We start from the raw sequence: 16,848 nt of genomic DNA, 5'->3' as shown, positions 1-16,848 counted from the left end.
AGAATTCAGCTATTTTACCAATCACAAATGAGCAGTCCAGTCGTGTGTGCAATGAAGCATGAAAGTTTTTTAAAACTTAGCATGCCGAACTATTTGGTAATCTAAAATCGACGACTATATAAATGTCAATTTTCTTCAAATATCATATTTTCTGAAATTGACATAAAGCTTAGTCTGTAAAATTCAGTTTGCAATAATAAAAATAGTATTACAATGAAAAACCAGATCATATTTACATCATTTTTCCCATTCCCACATGCACAATCCATATTGAAATCATGCAACATGCAGTTGAAATGCAATACAGCAGGCCTAATAAAAAACTGTTCTTCTCGACACGTGTAAATTCAGTAAAGATTACATGTTAATTTTGAAATAATCATACATGTATAATGATACAATCACATTAAAAATGGAAATGGAAATTACTGTGATTTTTAATGTAATTTTTAAAGTTTACTTACCTTCAGCAAAAATAACGATTATTTTGATCATCAAAATACCGGCGCAAAAGGAGTGCTTTTGTACGGGCACCTCAGGATATTCTCCAAACTTTCAAATGGTTTTTCCAGATGGCTGACATCTACTTTACATGTACGTCATTGTAATACTTTGCATACTTCTAAAAATAGAAATGATGTCACACAACAGTTAGTTTTGGGGGGTTCCCTTGCAGTTTGCACCTGCAGTGCGAAACCAAAAATGAGGCTGTGAGTAAATTGTGCATTGATGCCGTGCGGCGATTGCTACAAACATCTACCTACTATGGAAGGTAATTGGACTCTACTATCGTCTGATCATGTCCAAATGTCACAAAGGCGATTTGTAGAGTCCAAGTTACTCAGACTAGCCTATGACAGAGTTACAGTTGATTGTCCGTATCTGCAAACAGAAATTGTCTGAGGTTTCTGGCTGCACAAAAGCTTATGTTCGTGGAAAGGTATTCATCCAAAACAGCCATAGTCAGATAGTTCTGTCACTGTGCACCAAATAATCTTGCACCGGCATCTTTCTTTAATAAATAGCCATCATACCCTTTTTACAGAGTGCTGATGTAAAAAAGAAGCAACTAAACTAATGAAGAGCTTGAACCACACCAACATTGACAATGATGTGGGCCTAGGCAACTATGAATGCTGGCCCTTTGTAAGATTTTAAAAGAAATATCTGGTGGGCACCGCCACCCTGTCACAGAAATAATATTAAACTGAACAGCAAATAAAATTGAAGCTGATGATATCATTAACATCCGTCGACTTTGAGATACAGCGGCCTACTTGTATAGACTATACATCATGTACATGAGATAATTTAACTTATACATACATGTGTAGAGGCCATGGACAGATGGTTAGGGTTCACTGTTTGTTAGGGCCAAGGATTTTGCATTGTTTATTCGAGCCCCCTAATTTTTTGATGTAAGTACATGTACTGTCTGCTGCTATTTGGTGCCTAGCTGGGGGGGGGTGCAACAGGAAACAGCCTGAGAGGTTCCAGCTAGCAGTTAGGTAACACTTCCTCTGCAGGCAGAACACTGTGGCCATGTGGTGGGAGCCTTTGTTCTCGGAGTCATTCTGACTCCATTCTTTGAGAAAGTAACATTGACTCTATACCACAGCTCATACAGTGTTTGCCTGATCTGTTTTATTGCAGGTATTTTGTATTTCATTTACTTGGATGAATGACTGAAAGGAACTTCTAATATTTGTATCATGTACTGAAAATGTATTTGCACTAACCTTGAGGTTTTTAGAATCATTTCTTTACTTATTCATTACCATAGCGTTGGGCTCTTTGTTTGCAACGAAGTACACAGGCGAACATACCGGAGGACAAATGATTTGGCCCTCTTTACCCAAAGTGTTTAGATGCTAACATGAGCTGCTTGTATGTATATACATGTACACACTGTAATACACTGTATTGCCAAAGTGGAACCAGGATTTAGTCAAGAGCAGCTGAACTCTCTTATTTTTCCATGACAATTTCATATTTGACAGAATGCGTCTTGTGTCACTTGACTCTACAAGTATTGAGTTTTACTTCCTTTTGAACCTGTTCCATGCTGATGTGCTTCTGGATGTTCAGAATATCCAGCAATAGTTGAGTAGTAATTTTGGGAATGATTTCTACAATTCTAATACTTAAGAAGCATGCAGCCCTTGATTTTGATTTGCTCTACAAGTGTATGTAGTTGTGAATTCTTCATATTGCATGAAGTTGTGCCAGGGCCATGTACATGTGTAGGTTAAACATACGGTGACCATGGTCTAGGGGTCTTATACAGTATATAGAGTAGAAATGTCTGTGGTGCACAGTACTCGCATTTCTCAGATCTCCATGTTGATATTGGCATTGTTGAATAGAAAAATGTATTGTACCAATTATTTGATTAGAATCTTGTATTCGATATGCATTTTGTGAATACTAAGGATCAATCCTATTCTATTTTCTGGGTTATACTTAGGTTAAAGTCACCAGCATGTGAACTGTACTGTAAATAGCACTTTAGTCAGCACTATCAGCTGGTGTAAAGACAGGCATTTCCTGTAGTGGCATACACTCTGAGAAGAGCAGACCGCTCATGCATGAAGACTGTTGAGTGACTCATAGGTAGACTGCATCCAGAATCGATCCTCGATTATTATGACTGATGTCTTAAAGGAGTCAGTATTCTTTTTATCGATACTGGAATTGATTTTAGGGTTTCTATGAAGTGTTTCTTCATTTATTGCCACTGATGGATATGCAAGGATTGATATGAGTCTGATGATTATATTTTCGTTTCAGTAAGACATTGTGCTTGGTGAAGAATAATTTATGTTTTTACAAATACTTGGTAAATGCTACAAGTTGTAAACGGTTCTCTGAGTCATTCTGACTCCATGCTTTGAGAGAGTAACATTGACTCCATACCACAGCTCATACAGTGTTTGCCTGATCTCTTTTATTACAGTTTTTCAACTTTTGGAGTTGTTAATTTAAGGTGCCCCCTGCGGTGATTCCATCCCAAGTCACCTGGGTGCAACACATGTACATACATAAGTACGTTAATAAAGGTGAAATGAAACAAGCCTCATAGCATGGGTGATTTTGCGCAGTGGGAGAAAGGCATTGTGGGAAGGAAAAAGGGGGAATGTTTGCTCATTTTTCCTTCCCATGTCTTTCTACCATTTTGCAAAATCCCTCATGCTGTATTAGGAAAAAGGCTGATTAAACAAGGGCCCTCGTTCATGTTGCTAGGCCCATAAAATTATCACAGTTCCACATATAAACTAGAAACAGATATACAAAAATCCTGCTTAATATCTAGTATGCATTTGTATGACTACACATAGACTTAACTACATGATATTGAAAGATCCCGGTGCCCCAAAACATAATTTTAAAAAATGCCCTAACATTGCCACTTCAGTTCAAGAGCCTGTCAATTCTATCATGGACAATACATGTATGTGGGCCTGCATGCAGAATGCCATCACAATTATGAACATGTACAATGCACAATACACAAATCATTTGTCATGTAAACTGCCCATAAATAAAAATTCTGAGCTAAGGCCTACATACATAGTAAACGCACTTGTGGAAATGACGAGTGTACATCCCCACAACTATTGTACTTGTGAAAGGTGCAGACGGAGCTCTTCTATGTATTAACACAGCCGCGAATCGAGGTCGGATTGTAGATCGAGGACGTCCTCAGTTCGCAATAAGGTGAAATTTGAGGCCGCAGTCAGCATTTATGAGGGTCAGCGAAATTTCAAGGCATTTGGAAGCCGTCCTCGGTGTACGCTTTAACACGTCGGGTGTTTAAAAACACCTGCTCGAAATGGACAGTTTCGGCGCATCCCTGGATGGAATAGCGCCCTCCCTAGCTCTCTTGCTACCCTGTCTGATCCGCATTGGTGAGCACAATAAACGTCGCCAAGTGCAGGGGACGCATAACTCCAACAAATACATGTATCAAAGCCTCCAAACTGTCCAAAAGCATCATAGTGTCACCTTGCCATCACGCCTGTGGACTTCTGTAGCCGTTCTGAGATGTACATGTAGATGTCTTCTCGTGGAAAATATGGTGAGTAAAAACGATTTAATTTGAAGTAGAATGTTGAGCACGACCAGACCCTATCTTGGTACGGTTTACTACATCATTAAATACCTGGGCCCAGTGCTGGCTAGTACCATGCTATTAGTTAGAGCGTGGTTAAAGTGTGGCTGCTATCACCCCCCCTCCCATTTTGTGGATAGGCTAATGTAGATCTTATACCACTGTTAGAGTGAATGTGCCAGTGGAATAGGTACATGTATACGTATGCAGTCCAAAAAGCTCAATCACATAATCCTGTTGAACAGGTTCCTTCAACACATTTTTCAGGCCGCAAGTGAAGACTTTTCTGTTGTCTGTATAGGGTGGGGGTTTTGGGTGGATGTGGCTCTTTGGAGCCCGGATACCTGTTCCCCCCCACCACCACCACCACCACCACTCCATACCAAATTAAAAGAAAACAGGCGGTTTAATGAAAATAATGTTCAATTTGTTTTCTTGCCAGCTGGCCTGTTCATCGTAAGTGGAGACGTTTGGATAGTATGACTGATTCGTCCACCGGTTCCAGCAGTAGGCCTACTACATCTGTTGCTCCAAGTGATGACACGTCTGACGTCCAGGAGAACAGTGGTGTGACCGTAATGCAAACCAGTAATGAGGTTGGACGGGTCGCTCACAAGAGTGATTTGTTGAAACCTCCTCCTGTTGGCGTGTCGTTCCAGTTACACCAGGTTCTTAGTCCAATGAAGAGAGATGATGTGGCTTTGGTAGTCAAGAATGACACGTTGATTGTTGAATTGGCCAAGCGTGAATACATGAAACTAGGGCACGATGTAGATCAGCATGGCTACATCCGTAACAGGGTACGTGAATTGGGTCGACTCGTCATACAACTCCGAAAGAACACCCAGCAACCAAATGCATCACTCAAATCATTTATCCATCCGCACCACCTTTCTGATATTGTGAAGGCCGTCCACGATATTGCCGGCTTCAGGGAAGACAAACAGTTGTACGATGTTCAGTCACTGGCGCTGAAGATTGGTTATTCCATCAAGAAGTGTGCACTCGTCTTAAAAGGAAGTACCCTAGAGTCCGGCCAAAAACACAAAGGGGAGCGTGCGGAAGAGTTTCTGCAGTTGTGTGAATTGAACTGGCGAGACCTTGTGTCCACACACGCACACAGAACGCTGTACCAAGGAAAATGCAACAAAGTCACCATTCTACCAACAAATGCCGATGTAGTCCACAATGAAGCTGGCAACCGGGAACTTCAACTCCTGCAGGGTGCTCAGGGCAGACAAATCAGGCCAGTTTGGCAGAAATTAAATGAGGTCAGTCTGTGCTACCTCATCATGTTCAACTGAAGAAGGCAGGGGGAGGTTTCAAAGATGAAACTTGAAGATTTCCACCAGCAGAGCACCGCCAAACTGGAGGGGGAATGCCTGTTGAGTGATTTAGAACGCCAGCTGTGCAAGATGTTGCGTGTTGTCGAAATAGTAGGCAAGAGAGGCAGAACTGTTCCCGTGCTCCTAAGCAATGAGGCAGTAGCGTGGTTGAGTGCCCTTGTCGCCAAGAGACATGAAGCTGGAGTAGCCCAAGACAACAACTTCTTGTTCGCACGGTGTTGTTATGGCGGGAGAGGCCACATACGAGGAAGTGACTGTTTAAGGGCACATGCAGATAAGGCTGGCCTTGACATACATCCAGCATTCGGTCCACAAAACTCCGTAAACATGTAGCAACTGCATCGTAAATTATTGCATTAAAGGAACATCAGCTTGAAACTCTAGCCAACTTCATGGGCCACAATCTGCGAATACTACCAGTTACCAGATACTGTACAGCGGGTCACCAAACTGTCCAGACTTTTCCTGAGTTTGGAGAGGGGCAACCTGCTTTCCCAGCAGGGCAAATCCTTGGACGATCTGCATGTAACTGGAGGTAAGGGCACCTTGTTCTCAAACCATGTTTCCCATGTTCCGTCTACCCAATGCTTGACTTCGAACCAAGTCAACCCAACCCAGACTCCCACTTTGTAGGGCATCATACTCGGCCGGAAAGAAAACCTCTCTTCCTATTAAACCCCCCCCCCCGAAGAACAGACCAGTACAAAGAAAGATGGGGACCAAAAATCACCCCCATAAATGTATCTTGCGTCAAGAACTCCCAAAATAATGTTCCATTTCGGCCGGCCACTTCCCCCCCCCCATTCTCAACGCCAAGCAGAGACTGCCAGACACCCGTGCATGTATGTGTGCTTTAACTGACTGATCTCAATTTGGGGTTAACTCTCAGAAGGCTTCACCAGTGAAGAGGACAGCAGCGACAGTGGGGACAGCAGTGACAGCAGTGAAGACTCCTGCGATGAATTCGTCAAAAACGGTAAGATTTGGTCTGTCTGTCTGTTACTCTGTCAGGCTGTCTGCTGAGCTGTCACCGATATTTCTAATGTCCTTTTCTTGCCTCTACATTAATAGGACAGCTTCCTGGTGTTGCTGCTACATCTCGAAGAAGGGAACCCTCTCTGCCATCGAGACGAGTGAAGCAGCATCCCTAGACTACAGCGGAGAAGACAGACGTCCAAGAAGGCGTGCACAAATTCTTCCAGTTGAGGAAAGTTCCTGGCAAGCTGGACATCGAAGCAGCTTGCACTGTGGCACTGCAGACCCGTACTTGGAGAAACATCAAAGACTTTGTCGTAACACAATGAAGTTGTAGCCAAGTTAAGCTATGATACGCCACACCAGCCATCCTCTCGAGACATTATACCATATTGATGATGAGCCCTATAGTAGTAGGCCAATAATGCACTCTATTTTTAGCGGCCAAAACAACCAAAGACTTGTGAGTGTTGTCCTAGGTGTTATAGGCTGCACTCACATGGACAAGAAGTCCTCCATCTGATAGTTTGGAAAGTACAAGTATGCCCTCCATCTGCAGTGTCTACATGTACAGTATACGTGTGTGGGAGTGGGTGTGTGTGTGTGTGGTATGAACATTCCATTTGAGGCTCACCCTCTACAGAGACAAATACCAACTGCTTAGCCATTTTGATGTACCCAGAGTATCCAGACTCTATCGCACGTTTGCAAGTTGCAACTTAGTCAGGCAGCATTTTCTCAAGCCGTTTAGTGCAGTTTCTGCTATCTATGGCTCTGCTGGGGCATTCAGACTCCATATTTTGCTGGTGGGCTGATGACCAGATCCGAAGAACCCGCCGCAAAACCATGAGTTACAAAAGTCCTTCTTGTGTCTTGTAATTTTAGTGATTTAAACTTGCGAAATATAATTTTTGAGTCCTTGTATATTCAGCATTTGCTAAGAATTTGGCGACTCTTGCTTCTTTTAAATTTAACGGTCATCCAGCTGAACTGCATCTTATGAACTGCATCTGTTAAATGAACTGCAAGTTGTTGCTGAACTGATGGACGTTGTTTCTGGTCAGATTATAAGTTTGAATCTTTTGTTCGATATGACACATGCATTGCAACGATCGGATCATTATTGGTAATTTTGTTTAAGTGAAACTACTTTTTTGCAAAAATACCATTAATTAATGATTTATCCAGACGGCTTGGCTTGATCTTGTTGTCACTCAAAAGTACATGTGTATCCATTTTAGTTCTTTGCAGAATTGAAGGATGATTTTGATGAATTATTCAAATATATTTTCATACATTAAAACACCTGCTGCAATGTACTCCATTCCTTATTCACCTTGAGCCAGCCAGGCTAGCTCTCAGAGAATGCACCTTTTGGAATATTAACATTTACAGCCTAATTTTGATGACAAAATTGGAGTACATGTAACTTCTTTTTTTTTTATTTGGATCATTTTGAAGCTTGCAAAATATCTTTTGAAATTTACCGAGCAGGACTGCAAATAAGAATATCCATGGTTACCCATAGTAGACAAACCTGTATAAATCTCTCAATAGTAGCCTACATGTACATGTGGGTTGACCCCCTCGTATTCATGTGTCTTTATCTTCTTAAACTAGCAAGTCCAGTTTCTTTGGTAGGCCTAATCTTTGGGGAACCTGGAATAAAGTTAAGAATCAACAAATATGAATCGTGTGTCTGGACGTGTAATCCTGCTCCTTGAATGTAAAAAAACCAACACCGCTTATCCCCTCCCTTGATTTTGAAGTCTTTCCTAAAAAAAAATTTGCCAATTTTCACAGGTCAGCAATTCACACAGAAAAGTAACTTACTTTTTTGATCCATTCTGTTATCTATTAAATTATTGCGTTAAGCGCCTCAAGTGCACAGAAGAAATAAAAGAGGTGATGCTCTGCGACTGGCATACTGTACTTAACCTCGCTGACTGCTATTGTTCCGTGATCTGTTATTTGCTCCTTTGCGGTGGTCCGACACATTGTGGACCAGTGGAATGGACTTTGGAATTTCCCACCGGACTTAAAAGTGTTGGAATTTCGTCCCTTAGCAGATTCCGAGCTTTCAGCTTGTTGGGGGTGGACAAGCAGGGATATTCTCTCCTTGCGTGGGCACTCAACATCATCATGCCTTCCTACATGTATTGTCCGTTAGAATGTCTTTTTGTTGACATGCTGCCAGAGCAAGACCAGCTAGGTTCCAACACCGCTAACTGTGGTCTGCCGTCTTGCTACGTTCTTCTCGCCGGCACCACACCCTTCCATTACGAGTAACCTGTTGAGTGCAAGACCTCGCCCACGGGTCATCATCGTCCAGCTCATGTTATCGTCGTAAGTCGCCGATAACGGATACGAACTCTCAGCAGGCTGGCAGCTCAGGATTCCATTCATGGAGGTACCTCCCCTCGCAATGGCCAACTTATGATTTGTATAAATTAAAATTGTATAATTCTTAGCGAAACCATGTCATTTCATTTCGTTTGTGTGTTAAATCGTAATGTTAAATAATTAAATTAATTCCAATCTGATTTTGAACAAATTCCTTGATTCTGATCCTCATGTCATATCAGCGTTCCTTTCCCATTTTTTATCTGTTATTGGGGTTCCAACTTTGTAACAATGTTCAGTAAGTGAAATATATTTTTTCTGAAATAAGTTTCATAACAGTGCTATGACCAGAGTCGTCGGCACGATTGCACAATACCCCGCCACTCACCCTGCCCACCTCGTAGCTGCTGATACGTCACACTTCCATCCACAAGGCCTACCTCGTATCCCTGTATCCGCATAGCCACTCCTCGCGAGCGGCGACCCACATTGGACTTCTGCCTTTCCCTAGTGGTTTATGTAATTCAAGTACATGTAAGTGCTTTTTTCTCAAAAATGACTTCAATACTGTACACAACACGTACCGGTACCTTGATGCAGCAAGGATAACCCAGAAGTTGAACAACCTACGTACATGTAGCCATGGATTTTTAGGGCCATGGGGGTATTGTTGTGTGGCAGGGTACTCTACAATTACTCAGAGCATGGAGGAAGGACACAAAAGGAGTTTGAACTGCCTGGGCTACAACATCTGGCCAATTACCGCTTTCTGGCATGCCTGGTATGTCCATAGCCAGAGTGCAGCGAATGATTGCCACGCACCACCTGTTTCACAACCATAGTCCCCTTTGTACCCCATGATCATCCCCGCAATTTTTTACAGGTAATCTGCATCCTTAATACGTTGTGTACCGGTACTGCAGTATTGGAAGTTGAATGTTTATGCCATCGTTGGTGTTTGGTATGATCTGACATCAAATTTAGGGCTTGCGCAGTTGCTTGTATAGAGGGATCCCTATAAAACGCTTTTAGCTTCGATCTGCCTACTTCCATGGTTGAAAACGAGGCCGTATGTGTCAGCTGCAATTCTTGATACGATCAGACGATTGAAAGTAAGGAGTCAAGACACAAAATACATAAAGGTATGTTAAATTCAGACTTTTCAGGCTGCAAATTTTTGTGGAAGAGTCTTTCAGCATGACTCAACATATAAAATCAAAAGAAAAAAATAATGACAATTGACACGAACTAGCGCACCTGCAATGGTCGTGTATCTTGTGCAGTGGTTGTGTTTAAACTGAAGTGGTGTCACACTTACGAACCGGATACTCCATGTACATGTACTGTGTGGACTACGCTGGCGCGTGCGACGAAGTTCAAAACAGGGAGTCTCAATTTTGATGCAGATATGCGCAGACGGCGCTAATGTGAAATCCCTCTATTAGGCCACGTGACATAAATGTTCATGTGCAGTTAATGTCCTTATTTATGCTTTCTTTTGGAGTTGTTTTGGGAATAAATACCCAAGTTGTGTATGAGATATTGTGTTTTATTTGAATCATTTTTATCACTGGATTTACACAAAAATTTAAAGAGATTTCATGATCACTCCTTGTGATGAAACAGGGCATTTGTTTTTCGTGAATTGTCCTGTGTTGGTCAACATGTTGGCCAGTCTTAACCACTTCGTGTCGTGGCATTTTTCAACGTTGATGATGCTGGGCCGGCATGACTATCATTTTTTGTGTTTTCAAAATCCTTCAAAAATTCATCATTCCATTTAACGGTTTGTGCGGTGTTAAACAATTGTCTTTTGTTCACGAACCTGGCTCAGTGCACTGCTGACCTCTTTTCAATAGGGGCCAGATTAGCATGCAGCGGTGCTGTGTGGCTCATCGCTGCGGTGGTGGAGCGCTTTTGTCCCCGGTGGTAATCCGCTTGCTCTCAATGCCCTAAACCCTGGTATACGGTTTCAAAACAACACTGGATTATCACCACTTGTGAGAGTGAAAAATGCCGGTAATGCCCAGCAGCCTGGTCTTTTGTTCGGAGTATAGTCTTTTGTTACAGAGCCCTGTTTCCTTTGTCCGAGTTCGGAGACCCTGGCCACGCATATACACCATACAGCTCTGATTTCGGAGTCCCCAGCAGGTAGTGGTTAACCAAATTCGTTGGAAGACTTTAAAAACTGGTGTTTTGGATTGGCAAAATGAAAATACAAACATTGCATGGATAATGAAAAAGTTAATCGAAATCTTAAAAAAAAATATTAAGGACGGCCAAAGTAAATCTAATACTAGATATTTTTGTTTCTATTTCCTTGTCACTGGGACAAGTTGCAGTTAATTGCAAAGAAAACTCCACAAATATCGCAAGGATATTACTGCAGCTTTACTACAGATATTACTGACCACACTACGTTACGGAGGGAGTACAGGGTATACAATCGGGCAAAAAATTTTGTAACTAAAATTTGCAACATTTCTACCTTTTCAAAGAAGCCAATTTCACACCTGTAACTCCTATGCGTCATTATCTCCCCATCTGGTGGGATAAGAAATTCGACACATCGCCGCCAAAGACAAGAACAAGAAAATAAAGTCGGACTTAATATTAATTCTGGCCACTGTTGTGGACTGTTTTCAGCCGTTCTCCAGAACAGTTCGTACGATGTGCACTCGCCACTACCAGGCGCACGAGATTCCGAGCTGTGTACACGCACACTGAAACTTCCTGTTCTGACCATAACCAACAAAACTAACAACAGTCTAACCAAATCCACTCATTTCGTAAAAGCTCACATAAAGCACGTAACAATGTGGTTCTCAGTCACAAGTACCCCTGATCTCCCTGCCAAGTACACACAACATCGGGCTAGGGGCCGGGTGAGGCCGTGGCCTGCGTTGGTGATAGTTGGCCTAGTTACCTGCACGCAAGCTGAGTCTACTACAGCTAGTATGGGAAAGCTAAAACATGATTTGTATAAATCCTGGCCACTTTTTAGCATGTACATTGTATTTTGTGTTAACAGGTGGACTTAAATAGGCGACAAAAGGTGTAACCCTAACCCTCCCACATCCTCCAAAACCCTTATTTGCAATGTGGAAGAATTTGGAGGATTCAGGGTGTATGGCAAAAGTACATGGCTGATTTCGAAGGATGCCATACGTGATGGTTCTGGATTAGATGTTATGTTGTTTGTGCTTAGTCAAGCACAAATTCAGCCTCATATTTCTTTTGATTCAGCTGCACAGCTCAAGAGTGCCATTTACCATGTTTACACTGCCTCAACATAATGACAGGAATTGCCAGAGGATTTTGAAGGATTTGGGCAGTTAGCCACACTTCCAAATGACATTTTCAAGAAATTTTGGAGGATTTTGGAAGATTTGGGCTGAATGCAATTTTTTCATGATGAAAATTGGAGGAATTCAGAGGATTCAGAGTGGTTCCTAGTAAAAAGGCCAGGGGGTAGGGGCAGTTCCATGTCCAGGGGAGAGGGTATTAAATCCAGCAAAGCTTTGGCATATTTCTGTTGCTGGCAGTTTACTCATACATGTACATGTAGCTGTTGATTTGTCCCATTTTAAAAGTTATACCGAATATTTCTTTTTAGAGATGGAGAACTTTTCCAAAACACGCTGGCACAGGTAATTATTTTAATAAACTAGACTGATATGAGAGTCAAAAACGGTGATTAACAATTATGATCTCTTGGGACTGAATTTAAAAACGAAAATCACCTATTTTGACGGAATTTGAGATTGAGCATTTTGATATTGCACATTGTTGGGGATCCATTGTCCAATAACCAGACAGAGCTGTAGCATGACCACAAACGTCAAGCGAATGAATTTTAAGCCCACTGACAAAACTGTTCGGTGACATGATTTCTTCAATGGTGAAAAACATTGACAAGAGTATCAGCAGGCACTTATGAATACAGAGGACTCCAAACAACTACATAGCACACATAAATTAGAGTTTCCAGCTGTTTGATGTACATTGTAGGCCTACGTGAGGCTTAGGGTTTCAAGAGAGCATCCCCCAAACCGTATGATAATAAATTTGGAGATTTTTTAAAACTTCAATAAAGTCTAGCTTTCTGTCCATTGCCGTAAAATCCAACTCGCCACTTCCAATTACCAATTCAGTCTGCTTGTGTGTTTAGTTTACGAATAAAAAAGGAAAGGCTGATCAACAGCACGATTTGTGCGTGATCGCTACTTTAATACCGCATGTGCACACACCATACTACCTCTGCATACTGTGTTCCCGATCATAGCATCACTCTCACCTGTTCATCATGCCCACAATGTAATCCTCTTTTTTTATTCCTAAATTTTCAAGATAAGTTGCTGTTTCATTTTAATAAAAATCAGATCTCTACAAAATTGTGTATTTATACATCTTTAACCAATAAATCTACACGAACAAATTAAACATCACTTCAAAGAGAGATCGTTGATGAACTTATTCCCATACAAGAACCCCGCATATACATGTACACAGCCTTCTATGCTAACCAAGGTTATTCTTATAAAATAGCAGGTTGTGTCCCAAATTTATGTTTATAAAACGAAATATAAAGCAGAACAAAATATGAACATTTTAGGGGTAACCAATGGGGGTTATTAGTCAGTTTGAAGCCCCTGATCTGACAAAAACGAAACTGCAATTTTTTCTCGACAGCATGTGGGTGAAAGCTGAGTACCAGTCGAGGGCTCCCTTTAGCAGGCATGCAACAGACCTTCACTGGAAATGCGCACGCATGGTGCGTGCACGCAGCTCGAACACTTTACAGCTGGAGAACGGATGAATTACGCCTACAAAAGTAACGTTGTCTCTCACATATATCATTCGATTTTTCAAGTCCATGGTTCATTTTGAAATTCCTAAACCCACCAGACAGATAGATATGGATGAATTACATGTACGTCTACAAAAGTAACATTGTCTCTCACATATTTTTGATTTTTTGCAGTCCATGGTTCGTTCTGAAATTCCTAAACCCACCAGACAGACAAATAAGGCCATGAAGAACTTGTAAATATGAAAAATTAGTTTCTTCACCAAAGTAAACCAAGAACAAATTAGAACCAAATCTGTGGTCGTTTTGTACACGAGTTTTATACCCTGGCATCAGTCGTAATAAAATGAAGACAACGTCCAACCTGGGCTAGAAAGTAGGCCAACAGCAGCATCTTGTTCAAGTTCTCCTCTTATGCACAAACTTCAGAAGTATGCCTAGGGCTAGGTCTATCAATCCCAATACCAAATGAAATACTAAATTTAGTGGGCCTAGGCCTAAGCCTTTTTCCAATGCCCAAATGAGGGAAAAGAATTTAAACTAGGCATGAGCCATGAAGACTTTACAATAAGCCCACGTGTAACTCGTTACATGATGCAGCCTAGCCGTGTAAATGACCAAGAATTTTCAACTGTGATAAAACTCACCAAGAAGAGGCATGGACATTTGAGCAGCAAGGCCTTTCGTCAGGTCGTACACGTACAATTTTACAACAAGGCTGTCCTCCATCTTCTTGCCTTGTATGCGCTATATCTCCAATAATACTCCTCTCTCAAATCTAAGTTAGCCTACTCCAGATGCGGAGTAGTTAGGTACGCACGCATTCTGCACATTCTACACATGCCAAACACACACCCACATATGCACGCACACAAATTCTGATGCATCATATACTCTCTAGGCTTTTCAATTTTTGTGCAAGACGCGTCGACGATCAGACCCTAACACCGGTCATTATAGCAAGTTATCATTTCTCGCCGACACATTTTCTGGGATGCTACGAGGTCCGATGAAAACGCATCCGCATGCAAAGTCGTCCAGCTCAGTACAATACTGCAGTAACGTGGTGAATCTTTTAATTACCTTGCCCACATCATGAGTAAGAATACCAGACTGAAATATGGAATTCCATATCTGCCGTCGCCCGTCGTCCGTCGCATTTTGCTTTTTGTTGTGTCCCAGTTGTGCCATTTACCAGTCCCACACATGCCATTTTCCGCCGTGCGTCGCCCGCCGTGCGTCGCCCGCCGTGCGTCGCCCGCCGTGCGTCGCCCGCCGTGCGTCGCCCGCCGTGCGTCGCCCGCCGTGCGTCGCCCGCCGTGCGTCGCCCGCCGTGCGTCGCCCGCCGTGCGTCGCCCGCCGTGCGTCGCCCGCCGTGCGTCGCCCGCCGTGCGTCGCCCGCCGTGCGTCGCCCATGCAGCACATCAGCATTATTTATGGAGCTAACAAGTAACGTTACTGTTTAAAAGACTTCTGTGAGCCAACCTGCAACTATAAAGTCATGTCTAATTTGGTGTATACAGCAGATTTCATCATAGGTATACCCGCCCTCAAAATAATGTTGAATCAGTTCGTCTCTTATGAAAACTAGTAAGGAATCAAACATTGTAAATACTCTATTATTTACATTCCGTTCTGTGGGATATCGTGCAGGGACAGACAGAAATATTACATAGGCTATAGACCTAAAGTTAGGCTGTTAACGAGTAAAGTTATGTCTAGAGTAACTAAGTTATCGAGAAAAACAATCTACCCTGACTAAAGTCTATTTTGTTAATTTATTTATGTAACCAAAATGGTATTATTTCATATAAACTTTACTTAACCGACATCAGGATATTATTTCTTCTTTCAATTGGAGTTTGGCGCAACTGCAAAAACGAATACATGTACATATCTTTTAGTTCTATTGCTCAAATGAGAGTCAGGCATGGTGGATCAATCGAACAAGGACATGTACATGTGAAACGATCAAGGGTCAAAGTTAAAAACACCACTGCGCAATCTTGACCAAAAAAAAAAAAAACCCACGGGCGACGCACGGCGGGCGATGCACGATGGCAGATATGGAATTCCACACTGAACTCCCAATTCTAAAAGACGAGCGCCCTCTTTTTTTATCTGACCAAACACGTTCGTACGGTGAACTATTTACTACAAACATTTTTCTCTCTCTCTCTTGCCTCCTCCAGGCGACGCAACCAGACGACGCGACGGCACGACGGCTCCCTTGCGTCGTGCCGTCGGGTTGAACCGTCGCCTTCTTGCCATTACGTTTGTACACACACGACGCGTCGCGCGGTTTGTCGTCGCCCGTCGCGTCGTGCTGTCTCAGGTATTTTCCATGTTTCATTTTTTCCCGCCTAAACGTCGCCCCTTTCGTCGTCCGTCGCGTCGTACCGTGCGTTGCGTCGTACGTCGTGTCGTGCATCACGTCGCCTTTTACGTCGCTTGAAGCACGACGCGACGCGTCGTGTGCTGTCGCCCTTTGCTTCATGGTGTTTATTGAGGGCGCTTCTACTGTTTTCTTTCATTTTCTTTCACTTTGCAAGAACGGGAACAGACCCCGTGCTTGCAAAGTACATGCAATTTACTCTTTAGTGTTGATTTGTTCTTGTTTTTATCTCATCCATTCTTCGATTAGGATTAATTTCTGTCATGTTTTATTAAGAAAAAGAAAAAAAAGAGCAAAACGGGAATCGGCATATGTAGGAACTGCTCTCTCATAATAAGTGGAAGCCCAGAATTCGTCACTCTTTAAACCCAGCCAATGATTTCTTTTTAATACCGTCGATGCACTTCCCATTTGTGGTAGATTTTAAATCTTATAGATACCGGTATTTCCCCGTGGTCCATCCCAGTAATTTCTAAGTAGTACTCCCAAATCCCCAGACAATTTGTCTACAATTGTATGACCGCAAGTTTGACCACGGGTTTAGGAAGTTACAACCGAGCCTGCTCTATAAAACCCTCGGAATATTCCGTCTTAGTCTTCCTTCAGGTCAGTCTTCCTCGTTACCTTCATCAGCACCACACTTCCAATGATATTAGTCCATGTTTCTGAATAAAACATTATACAGACGCTATTATCATTGTGGCCGTGTCTTTTTTTTTTTAACTCTGTTTGGCCACACACATGTGTAATTTCTCATCTGATCCGCATCTTACATTAGGAAGCACGTTATAATGATTGATGTATTGTATCTTAGAATAGATTTAGAAATCTTGTAGCGGACATAATATGAGAATCAAGACACCTGCTT

General features: G+C 42.3%; 1 protein-coding gene across 1 annotated transcript in view; it reads right to left on the bottom strand.

The window, feature by feature from the left end:
• The window catches only part of LOC147798573 (uncharacterized), a 143,997-nt gene extending 129,540 nt beyond the window's left edge, over nucleotides 1–14,457 (bottom strand). The window contains exon 1 of the mRNA XM_087138939.1: nucleotides 14,233–14,457. Within this exon, the coding sequence (XP_086995065.1) occupies nucleotides 14,233–14,314 (82 nt within the window). The 5' untranslated portion in view covers nucleotides 14,315–14,457. The remainder of the gene's footprint in view (nucleotides 1–14,232) is intronic.
• Nucleotides 14,458–16,848: the final 2,391 nt, after the last annotated feature.

This window comes from Acanthaster planci, linkage group LG07, assembly GCF_054643075.1.
Source record: "Acanthaster planci isolate LZ-2023a linkage group LG07, COTS_SCS, whole genome shotgun sequence".
In the NCBI taxonomy this organism is placed as follows: Eukaryota; Metazoa; Echinodermata; class Asteroidea; order Valvatida; family Acanthasteridae; genus Acanthaster; species Acanthaster planci.
Note: the sequence above shows the minus strand (reverse complement) of the source record. Positions and strands in the feature narration are given on the sequence as shown.